Here is an 11,677-nt window from a genome sequence, read left to right as displayed (position 1 = left end):
GAACTGAAAGCAACTGCACAGCTTCCTGTCAGTGTGGGTCACTCGACGGAGCAGCGTGTCCTTCACCAGAGAGCAGGGCTGAGGCTAGTGGGCAGCCTGAATGCGGGATCATGTCCGTGGTTCCTCTCCTGCTGCTCTGTCTTGGTCAGTCGGGGAGAGAGGGTTGGGTGCAAATAGACGGCTAAGGAGGGCAGGGCTGGGGGTCCTTTAAGGCTGTGCTGTCCTCACTGGGTGTTTCTTTCTAGGGTTGTGTCTGAGCCAGAGCACTTGGGCACAGACGGGTGAGTGTCTCTATGATACTCCTGAGGACCCAGCAGCGTTTAAGCCAGGTATCAGCTCTCTTGGCAGCTGGAAAGAGGGGACTCAGACTCTAGACTGGGGGCTGTAAGAGGGGGAGAAATAGAAGGGTGGAGGGAGAAACACTTGTGTGTCTATCACCTGTTCCCTGTGTTCTAGGAAACCTCCCCCCGCCTTGTATCACAGCTCTGCCTGGATCCATAGTTCCACCTAGGAGTGCTGTGACCCTCCAGTGTCAAGGACCTAAACAAGCTGAGGGGTACAGAATATCAAAAGTGGGAAGTCCTGAGCCCATGGACAAAGAGAAACAGATCACACCCAGGAAGACCAACACTTTGAATTTCACAGAGATGACAACAGACAAGACAGGGCTGTACCACTGCTCCTATCAGAGAGGAGGCCGCTGGTCCCAGTTCAGTGACCCCCTGCAGCTGGTGAAGACCGGTGAGTGGGACAAGGAGGCAGCAGAGCCGGGACTGACCCCTCTGCCGAGGGAAGGACAAGGCTTTGGGGACAGGAAGCAGGAGGACCAAGCCTTGTCCTTGGGAAGGTCTCCAAGATGATGCCGAGAGACTTCCTCAAGGGGGAGGGGGACAAGGAGGGGAGAGAGACCAGAGCCACGTCTGCTCCCAGGGGACGAAAAGGGACAGTGTCTACGTGACCCTTTCCTTCATCACTGAACTTCCTTCCTTCTCAGGAGCTTATGAGAAGCCCTCCCTCTCCAGTGTGGCTGGCACAGCGGTGGTTCCAGGGGAGAATGTGAAGTTGCAGTGTTTCTCCAAAATGAACTATGATGTATTTATCCTCACCAAAGAAGATGGAGATCACATCACCCAGAACCAAAGCTCCACCCCCCAGCACGGAGGACACCAGACCATCTTCCTCTTGAATCCAGTCTCCTCCACACAGGCGGGGACCTACAGATGCTACGGTGCCTTCCTCGACGACCCCTATGTGTGGTCTCAGCCCAGTGACCCACTGCAGCTTCAGGTCGAAGGTGAGGAAGAAGCCCAGTCCACCCACCTGACCCCCGCCCTGGGCGCGGACTCTGTGCGGTTAAAGCACTGGCTGGGGATAGGACCGAGAGATGGGGGTGTGTGAACACCATCGGCTTAGATGCGCATCTCTAAGGGACGGGCCGGGGCCGGGCCACGTGGGTCCCTGGGACTCTGGGAGGGAAGAACCTGGCTGGGCAGAAATAAGGAAGACCTCTCCCACTTCACCTCTGTTTTCAGGAACCACTGACTCTCCCAGCAACACACAACCCAGACGTGCAACTGGTGAGTGACTGAGTTTACGTGGAAAACTGAGACGAGATTCTTTGTTCCCTTCTCTCTGACCTGGAGTGGAACGGGGTTTACTAGAGACAGGGCCAGCTTTTTAAGAAGACTTCTGATGTCTTGGGGCATGGAGAACACAGATATAGCAGGTAGGGCTGCTCTCCCTAAGGGAAAGGAGAGGATTAGAAGGTCTACGGATTGCAGATAAAGCCAACAGGATCCATAGATACCAGTTATCAGTGATCCGTAATTGACAATACTCTAGAATTCGTAGCCTCACCACTGAGCTCTGCTCCCAGAAGGGTTAGTCTGTCAATAACAGCTCAGAATAATCCAGACGACCAGGTAGCCTTGGTCACTGGTGACTTCGTCCCTAGGCTGCACTGAGGACACACCAATCATGAGAGCTGTTCCTCCAACAAATTCCCTGTTGTCTTTCCCCTCCTCTGAGCCTCATTTCCTTCAGGGATGTAGACGCAAACTCCATACAGGATTAAGGGCTGTGGGGTTAAGGTCTTCTGTGGTTGTAACCACTGTCACTTCTTACGTCTTGAGAAGAATTTAGTATGAACTTGCTTCCTGTCCCAAGACATGTCTCAGAGTCTGTACTGGGGGGTGGGGGGGGTGCACGTGCTTGTGTCTGCGCACACGCGTGTGTGTGCGTGCACATGTGTGTGTGCACACGCATTCGTGTGTGTGCGTGCGTGTGTATGTGTGCATGCATGTGTGTGTGCATGCGTGTGTGTGCGTGTGTTGGGGGGCCATTCATAGACAGATGCCTATATGGAGCTTGCAAAGCTGGAGGGGTCCTCAAGAGGAGGGGTTTGCCCTTGGACTCCTCGCTCTTGAGTTGACCATGCCCTCCTAGAGGTTAGACAAGGGCAAGAGAAAGCGAGAAGTAAGAAAGGTTGGGGAGAAAAGGCGTCCCTGTTCTCGGGACTTTCTCAGAGAGTAATAATACTCTGCTCTGAAATGGGCGTCCCCTATCTCAAAGTCAGACAGGGCACAAGGCAGAGGGCCCGAAGGCCGTGGGGAGAGAGAGAGGATGTGAGGGAATGGGGTTTCACTCACCCTTGTAACCGGTGGATGAAAGGCGGGCCGCTGTGTGGATGTCAGTCCAGCAAGGCAAGTGGAGAGTCCCGTCCCGGAGCTCGTCTCAGTTTCCCGGCAAGGAGAGGCGCCCACCCAGCTGTGGCTGATCTTCCCTCCCGGGTTTCAACACCAGAATTGAGGCAAGTGCAGAAAAAGAGAGAGGGAGCCGGGCAGTCAGGCAAGAAAAGGAAATTTATTAGAGGGAAAAGAGGGGTGACTGGCTCCTAAGGAGAACCAGCATTCTCCGTTTCTGATGGAGTCCTTCTTAGACCCCACCAATGAAAACTTCTCTGAAGGGATGGTCATGTAGCCAGAGGTCTGGAATCTGTGGTCTCACAGCTTTGAGAAGATAGGTGCCAGTGAGATAACATCATCCTTATTCTATAAGGATACAAATTTCCATTTCTGAGCAGCTTCTCATTTGCATCTTTATTGGGTTTGTTACGATGTTGCTTCTGATTTATGGGGTTTTTTTTGGGGGGGGGGGTTGGCCACGAGGCTTGTGGGATCCTAGCTCCTCAATCAGGGATGGGACCCACATCCCCTGCGTTGGAAGGCAAAGTCTTCACCACTGGGCCTCCAAAGAAGTCCCTCCAAGTGCTTTGTTATCTATGACTTCATGGAGCAAGCAAACGAGGTGGTCAAAGCTCATTCCTCTTTTCTAAGAAAACGGGTCAACAATTCTGAGCTTGGGGATTGTGGTGGGGTCTGAGGAAATACTCAGAAACCGTGGTGTGTGCGAAGGTTCTTTACACAGCGTGCCTGCTCCAGCACCGTGTCCCCTTTTGCAGCCCCGTCTGACAACCCGGCCTCCCAAGACAGACACCTGGGCATCTGGATCGGCGTCCCGGTGGCCGCGGGTCTCCTGCTCCTAGTCGTCCTCATCCTCTGTCTGCGCAAAGCCAAAAACAGTAGGTCCTTGAGAGCAGGAGGGGGCGAGCCTGTGCAGAGAACCCTGGGGCGCATATCCCACTGGAGAAACGGGGAGGGGCATTTGCTGGGGGAGGGGGAGGGGCTGAGGGGTCCAGAAGCAATGAGGGGTGGGCTGTTTTGCTGGTTCACGCTGTGATTGTGGTAACTGCCTTCCAGAAGACAGGGCTGGGGGGAATCTGCAGCCACCACCCCGAAGACATCACCCTCCCTTTGTTATGTTCATGAGATTGTTGTTGTTTTTGCCATGTCATTTTTCATTATCAAAGATGAAAAGATGAGGAAATGCAATTGGGGAAGATGAGCTGTAAACACTCTCTTAAGCTGCTGGTGGATTCACAAACATAGTGACTATGGCATTATTTACAATATTACAAAACAATGTCATAAAACAATATATAACCCATATACCGAAACAGTGTCGTAAAACAGGATATAAACCGTACACAAAGGTACAGCTCACATAGCCATTTAAAATATTGTTCAGGAAACACCTCTAGTGACAAAGAGAAATGTTCAGGCTATAATGTTGTATGTTTAAAATTACAGCTTTAGAGACCAACTAGCAGTGACTAATGGGGGGTAACTAAGGGGTATGGGGCTAAGAGGTACAAACTAGTAGGTATAAAATAATCTACAAGGATGGGACTTCTCTGATGGTCCAGTGGCTAAGACTCCGCATTCCCAATGCAGGCAGCACAGGTTTGATCCCTGGTCAAGGAACTAGATCCCACATGCCACAACTAGGGGAAAAAAAAAAGATCCCAAATGTCCCAACAACAAAATGGGGAATATGGCAATATTTTATAATAACTGTAAATGGAGTTTAACCTTTTAAAACTGTAAATCATTACACTGTATACCAGTAACTTATATTGTATATTCAACAGTACTTCAGTTTTTTAAGAAATGACCCTCTCTTTGTTCAAGCTGCTGTAACAGAACACCATAGACCAAGTGCTTCAAACATCCAGCATTCATTTCTGACAGTTCTGGAGGCTGGGAGGTCTGAGATGTAGGTGCTAGGATTCAGTTCCCGGTGAGGGTTCTCTTGCAGACGGTCACCTCTCCTGGCGAAAAGAGCTCTGGCTGAACATGCGAATCCCACCCTCAGGGCCCCATCGAAACCTCAGTTCCTGCCAGGGGCACCATCTCCAAACACCACCACGTGCAGGGCCCCACTTCGGCAGATGAATTTGGGGGGGAGTGGGGACACAGATACACAGTCTATAACAACCTGCTCTTTCCTTCTAGACTCTGCGAGGAAAGAGAGACACCCAGAGGCAGCTGGCCAGGTGAATGGACAGGTAAGGGCTTCCTCCTCTAGACTGTCCCTTGGACCCCCGTGTCACACCCCCATCTCACATTCTCCCTTCCTTCCTCAGGCCTCTGAAGCTGTGGACCCGCAGGAGGTCACCTATTCCCAGGTGACCTGCCGCCCCCACCAGGAGACAGCTGGGACACCCTCCTGGGTGCCCAGACAGACTCAGAGGAGTGAGTATGTGACGCTGGCCTTCAGATAAGCCAGGCGCCAGGGCCAGCACTTCATCTGGGCAGCAGAACTCACAGCTACCTCTGGTAGCTCCCTCCTCTAGAACTGAGGTTCCAAACCTGAGAATCAGCCTGGTTGAGGGAGCCCACATTCCTCGGAAGATCCTGCTACCCTCCCCCCGGAAATCGAGAGACCCCAGTAACATCATCCAATCAGTCCCAGAATCTCTAATTGCCCAGAAGTTCCTGAGACCCTCTGAAGTCGTCAGAAGAGCGACAGGGTAATATTTTGTAAGTTTTCATTATTCATTAATTAAATGTTGATGTTGTTCAGTCTCTGTCGTGTCCAACTCTGCAACCCCATGGACTGCAGCATGCCAGACTCCCCTGTCCTTCACTGTCTCCCAGAGTTTGCTCAGATTCATGTCCATTGAGTCGGTGATGCCAGCCAACCGTCTCATCCTCTGATGTCCCCTTCTCCTCCTGCCCTCAATCTTTCCCAGCATCACAGTCTTCCATTGAGTTGGCTCTTCCCATCAGGTGGCCAAACTAATGAAGCTTCAGCTTCAGCATCAGTCCTTCCAGTGAATATTCAGGGTTGATTTTCTTTTGCCATGACAAGGCTGTGATCCATGAAGGGGATTAATTAAGTGTACTTAAATCCTCTTGGGCACCAGGTTTTATGCTACAGCCTTCTGAAAACAAAAGCTGAGAATGTTCATAACCTACTATAAGAAATACTAAAGGAAGTTCTTTAAGCGAAGAAAAAAATATACCAGATGAAAATTTGAATCTATATAAAGGAATGAGAAAGGGCTGAACATTGGCTTTTAAGGAATCTATCAGAAGTCTTGAGTGACTGATAGGAAATTCTGATAGTTTTTTGACGTTTACTCTAAAAGTCTCCACTTTGAGGCTACTGGGTGCCAATTAACTGAAGATTCATGAAAATAACTTTGAAATCGGGTTTCCTGTTCAAATAAGTCCTCAGATATAAATACCCTCACTCTCATTGTTTCTGTATGATTGGTGCTTTTTATTTTGCAAATTGACTATTTGTAGGCACACAGGAAAGATCCTAAAACCATCCTTCTTGTTGAAGAGTTTGTTGTCTAGGGCAGGGGTCAATAAATTAGAACCCACAGGTCAAATCTGGCAAGTCACCTGTTTTGTACCATACATGTTACATTTTTACACTTTTCAATACTTTTTTGCTTTTTGTGGGCTTCCCTGCTGGCTCAAACGGTAAAGAATCCACCTGCAATGCTGGAGACCTGGATTTGATCCCTGGGTTGAGAAGATCCCCTGGAGAAAGGCATGGCAACCCACTCCAGTATCCAGGATTCTTGCCTGGAGAATCCATGGACAGAGGAGCCTGACAGGCTACAGTCATGGGGTCACAAAGAGTTGGACATGACTGAGCAGCTAAAATATACATGACACAAAATTTAACTTTGTAACCATTTTTAGGGACCCACTGGATGTCAGCGGTTAAGATTCCACACTTCCACCACAGGGGGCATGAGTTCAGTCCCCGGTTGGGGAACTAAGATTCTGCAGGCTGCAGGGCATGGCTAAATGAAAAAGAAAAAAAAAGTTTTTAGGTATAAAGTTAAATGACATTAAATACATTCACATGGTTATACAACAGTCAGCACCACTGCATTTTGTATGGTTGAAAAAAATCAAAGGAAGAATACTTTAATTGTTTTGGTGAGGTGTAACTGATTTATAAAGAACTGCACATATTTCATGGGTACCATGTGATGAATTTGGATAAATGCAAATGACATGATACCATCACCACAATCAAGGCACTGAAGTAAAGTCGCTCAGTTGTGTCCAATTCTTTGCAACTGCACGGACTAGTCCATGGAATTCTCTAGGCCAGGATACTGGAGTGGGTAGCCTTTCCCTCTCCAGGGAATCTTCCCAGTCCAGAGATCAAACCCAGGTCTCCCACATTGCAGGCAGATTCTTTACCAGCTGAGCCACAGGGGAAGCCAACTAGAAAAAAGTAATATTTTATGACATGTAAAAAATATTTGAAATTCAGACTTCAACCTCCACAAATAAAGGTTTATTGGAACACAACCATGCATGTTGATTTATGTATTACCTACAGCTATCCCCCCACTGTAATTCCTGTAGCATTAAGGAATTGCAGCAGAGACCAGATGGCTCTCAAAACCTAACATATTTACTCTTTGGCCCTTGACAAAAACATCTGCCAGCTTCTGGTTTACTACAAATGTTCTAAAACTTCAGTTTCAATAAGAATTATTGGGATGGGAAGAGGGCATGGAGGAGGAGGATTAAACATTGGTTCTATGGCTTCTTCAGCCAACCAAGGACAGTACTCAGGAAATGGTTATCATTTATAAAAAATCCCACTTATTTCTAATACAGACAATTAAGAGGCACCCACTTAAAGAGATGTGATGCTGGTACTGTGATTTTCAAGCTTGGTTACATTTTCAAATCAACTAAAGAATTATTTTAAATCCTGGGAACCAGATTCCCCACTCTCCCACCCCCTGGAAAAACCTCTTGGAATGGGACTGTTTTTATTGCTGCAGTAAACAGCAATAAAATTCCTTAAGTCCCCCAGATTATTCCCATGTACAGCCAAGGCTCCAAACCCGTGATGTAATGTGGCAGTTAGGGGACTGTTGATACGTAAAGGAATGGCATGACTGTGTTCCAGTAAATCTTTATTTACAGAAACAGGAGAATGACCCTCAAGCTGTAGTTTTACCAACACTTACATTGGACCAGGGATTGGCAAACTATGCTTCATGGGCCAAATCTGGCCCATCGCCTTGCTTGTTTTTTTTAAATAAAGCTTTATTAGAACATGTCTGTGCTTACTTACATATTGGCTGCTTTTTCACTTTGATAGCAAAGTTGAGTCTTTGAGACAGAGAACTATAGTGCACAAAGCCTGAAATATTTATTGTCTTGTCATTTACAGAGGATGTTTGAAAAACATCCTGGTCTAGTACAGTGAAGAAAGTTAGGTAGACAGAATATTCTGTAACAACGCATGCATTGCGTCAGGTTATCTGAAGTGATTTTTAAAAATGGGGTCGTGGAAATTAGGATGAACAGAAATCAGTCACAGGGATCATAGCAAAGGACCTGTGGGCATAAAATGCAGAGGATATAATCCCAGGATTCAGTCATCAACACGTGGTGGTTGTTCTTGTTTCGTCACTAAGTCATGTTCAACTCTTTTGTGACCCCGTGGACTGTAGCCTACCTGGCTCCTCTATCCATGGGATTTCCCAGGCAAGAATACTGGAGTGGGTTGCCACTTCCTTCTTCAGACAATCTTCCCAACCCAGGGATGGAACCCGAGTCACCTGCATGGGCAGGCGGATTCTTTACCACTGAGCTGCCAAAGGAACCCTCATCATTATGTACACCTTGTATATTATATATACAACTTCTATTTTTAAAATGAAAATTTAAAAACCCACCATCCCTTTGATAAAAAGTTGTCTTAACTTTTGATTAAAAGTTATTACAACATTGCCCCACATGTTAGGAACCACAAAACTTTGCTTGGGTTGGGCACCAAGTGGATAGAAATGTGAAAAGAGAAAGAATCAGCTGAAACCAGATTCAAATGAATCTTGAAAATTACATTCAGTCTGCATTTTACAGAAAGGGGGATTAGGAATCAGGGTGGGGTTTGAATAGAGAAGTGACAAGATCAGAACTGCATGTGAGAAAGAGCTCCCTCGAGGTTACCATGGAGACTGGACAGGAGGGGAGGAACTGAAAGAAGCAAGCTGTTTAAAGATCGAGGGAATCCATGTCAGAGGTCAGATCTGATCCACACAGGAAGGAAGGAGTAGATATCAAAGCTTCCCAGAAGGTAGCGAACAGAAGCTGCACCACCTGACTGGTTCCTGTGGTTGAGTCAGAGGAAGAAGTTGGGGGAAGCATCAACTGATGCCGAATTTTTGGAGAGCAGTTTGCAACGTGTCTCAGAACTGAAGATGTGTGTCACTTTTGACTCAACAAGTCCATTTTAGAAACTTGACTTCAAGAGGTCATTACACAACATGTAACTGTTTTCTCAGGAAATTCTCAGTTCAGTGTCCTTTAAATAAGCAATTACCCTCCAATTAAAAATAAATTTTTAAAAAGAAAACAGAAAAAAAAAAAAAGGAAAACCATACATGCATATTAACCTGAAAAATTGGACTGCCAGTTATTTCAATGGCAAAAATGTGTTTATACAGAATTAGAGAATTACAGTTCAGGGTCTATGGCCACGGGGACCCATGTTCCCAAAGGGCAGGAGAAGACCACTTTTATAGAGGGGACTAGGAAACTGGAGGGCTGCAGTAAACAGTCCGTGGCTTTTCATTGGTTGAGTTGTTACTAAGAAGAGGGGTCTTCCTTCTTCCTGTCATATGAGCTATCAGCTCAGGGTGTGGGAGCGCCCCCTTCTGGTCTCTCCTAACTCCAGTTAATTGAGGTTTCTGTTTATCAGTTTTTTACACGCATTCACAAACACACAATTAGCAGCATATGTATGCACACATGAACATGTACACAAACACAAAAATTACATAAAAGTAGATCTTGGGAAAAATAAAGATAGTTATGTACATGACCAAATGGAAAACTCTTCAGTTACTTGTCATGCATAGATTTATGTATGTATATAGTATTTAATGTTACACACATTATATATACAAACATAGAAAGAATTATTTATGCATATATTTGAATATGCATGTTTATATATTTATATTGTGTATAGTATATTATACATGCAATATATTATGATAATCTATTGTTTATAATGTATTTTTTAATGTGCATGTGCATAATTTAAATGATTGAGTAGTTTTCCATTTCATCATTCACATGATTCTACATATAACTCATGTTCATACATTTTATTTAGATATCTATAGATGTCTGAGGGCATTCCCAGGTGGTGCTAGCGGTAAAAGAATTCGCCTGTCAGTGCAGGAGACACAAAAGACACAGGTTCGACCCCTGGATCTCGAAGATCCCCTGGAAGAGGAAATGGCAACCCACTCCAGTATACTTTCCTGGAGAATTCCAGGGACAGGAGAGACTGGTGGGCTACAGTCCATGGGTCACGAAGAGTCAGACACGACTAAAGTGACTGAGCACACACATCTATGGATACAGATATGAACAGAGGCAGATGTAGACATGTTAGGGATATAGTTTTAAGGAGAAACAGCAGGATATGGAATCAGGAGGATGTAACCTTTCTATAAAAATAAATCTGCTTTAAAGTATTCATTGCCTCATTTTTTCATGTCTATAAAGTCTTACATAAAAAATATATTTTTGGAAGATGGCTAGTTCACAGTATCTAAAAGAGCTAAAATATTTAGCCATTAAAAGGTTTATTATGTATCACATTATTAAATAATATGGCTTACCTGACCTGTGTGGAAGGGCCTCTGACTACAGTGTTTCAGGGTCTGCATAAAGTACAGGTTCTCCTTTTCTGGCTTTAAGGTAAAGGGAAGGCCCGCTTCCCAAAACTGGTGCTCAGAGGATATCCAAACCTTTGAATCCCTTGACCCCTCCTTTCTTTTAAAGCCAGAGGTCCCGGACTTCCCCGGTGACCCAGTGGTTAGGAATCCACCTGCCAATGCAGGGGACATGAGTTCAATCCCTGGTCCAGGAAGATCCCACATGCCACAGACCGATTAAGCCCACATGCCACAAGTACTGAGCCCATGTTCTAGAGCCCATGAGCCACAGCAAGAGAAGCCCACACACTCCAACAAAGAGTAGGTCCTGCTCACCCCAACTAGAGAAAGCCCAGGCATAGCAATGAAGATCCAGCACATCCAAAAATAATAATAAAAAACGTTTAAAGCCAGAGGTCCCTTTCCTGTCCTCTAGTCCAGACCTAACCCATACGGTGGCCAATAGACACATGTGGCTATTGAAAGCAAGGACTGTGGCTAAGGTCAGCTTAAATGTCCTCCAAGTGTGAAATACCAGATTTTGAAGCCTCAGTACCAAATGTTGAAGGGAAAATATCTCAACTGTTTTTATATTGACTACAAGTTGAAATAATACTTTGGATATATTGGAGTCAATATATTATAAAAATCAATTTTATTTAGTTCTTTTTACTTGTTTGATATGGCTATTAGAAAATTTTAAATTATAAGCATGGTCAATATTACATGTTTGCTATATTACTTTAGTATGTTAAGCTATTTTATTGTATTCAATTTATTGTATAGTATATTGTTTTCACCGTAAGACTTCAATTTTGAGCAGATAGGCGGAGGTGGGGAGAGAGAAATGTAGATATAGATATATTGGTTCTAAAAGATGAAGACTTCAAAACCCAAAATTTGAAGTCTTAATATAAATCTACAGAAATTAATATTGCAAATATTAATATTTTATGCAATAGTGTAAAACTGATGAACTAGGTTCCTGATGCACTTCCTGTGTTACTTATACTGAATGTGAAATGTGGATGGATTTTAATGTATCTGGTTTGATGGGAGGAGGCAACTGATCAACAGCTGAAAGTTCTAAGCAGTGGTTCTCTAGCTTGA

At 45.3% G+C, this 11,677-nt stretch overlaps 1 protein-coding gene across 3 annotated transcripts; it reads left to right on the top strand.

Moving 5' to 3' along the window:
- Nucleotides 1-10: 10 nt before the first annotated feature.
- LOC122692569 (leukocyte immunoglobulin-like receptor subfamily A member 5) lies at nucleotides 11-5,426 on the top strand. Of its 3 annotated transcripts, none has more exons than XM_043900257.1 (8): nucleotides 11-144; nucleotides 246-281; nucleotides 457-741; nucleotides 995-1,294; nucleotides 1,533-1,577; nucleotides 3,461-3,580; nucleotides 4,854-4,906; nucleotides 4,985-5,426. In XM_043900257.1, the coding sequence occupies exons 1-8, from the start codon at nucleotides 111-113 to the stop codon at nucleotides 5,120-5,122; spliced, it is 1,011 nt and encodes a 336-aa protein (XP_043756192.1). In that variant the 5' UTR covers nucleotides 11-110; the 3' UTR covers nucleotides 5,123-5,426. The 3 variants fall into 3 exon arrangements, with proteins under 3 accessions (XP_043756192.1, XP_043756191.1, XP_043756193.1); XM_043900256.1 differs by having other exon boundaries at nucleotides 246-329; XM_043900258.1 differs by lacking the exons at nucleotides 3,461-3,580; nucleotides 4,854-4,906; nucleotides 4,985-5,426 and adding an exon at nucleotides 2,671-3,453 and having other exon boundaries at nucleotides 246-329.
- The last annotated feature ends 6,251 nt before the right edge of the window (nucleotides 5,427-11,677 follow it).

Source organism: Cervus elaphus, chromosome 4, assembly GCF_910594005.1.
Source record: "Cervus elaphus chromosome 4, mCerEla1.1, whole genome shotgun sequence".
Taxonomy (NCBI): domain Eukaryota; kingdom Metazoa; phylum Chordata; class Mammalia; order Artiodactyla; family Cervidae; genus Cervus; species Cervus elaphus.
Note: the sequence above shows the minus strand (reverse complement) of the source record. Positions and strands in the feature narration are given on the sequence as shown.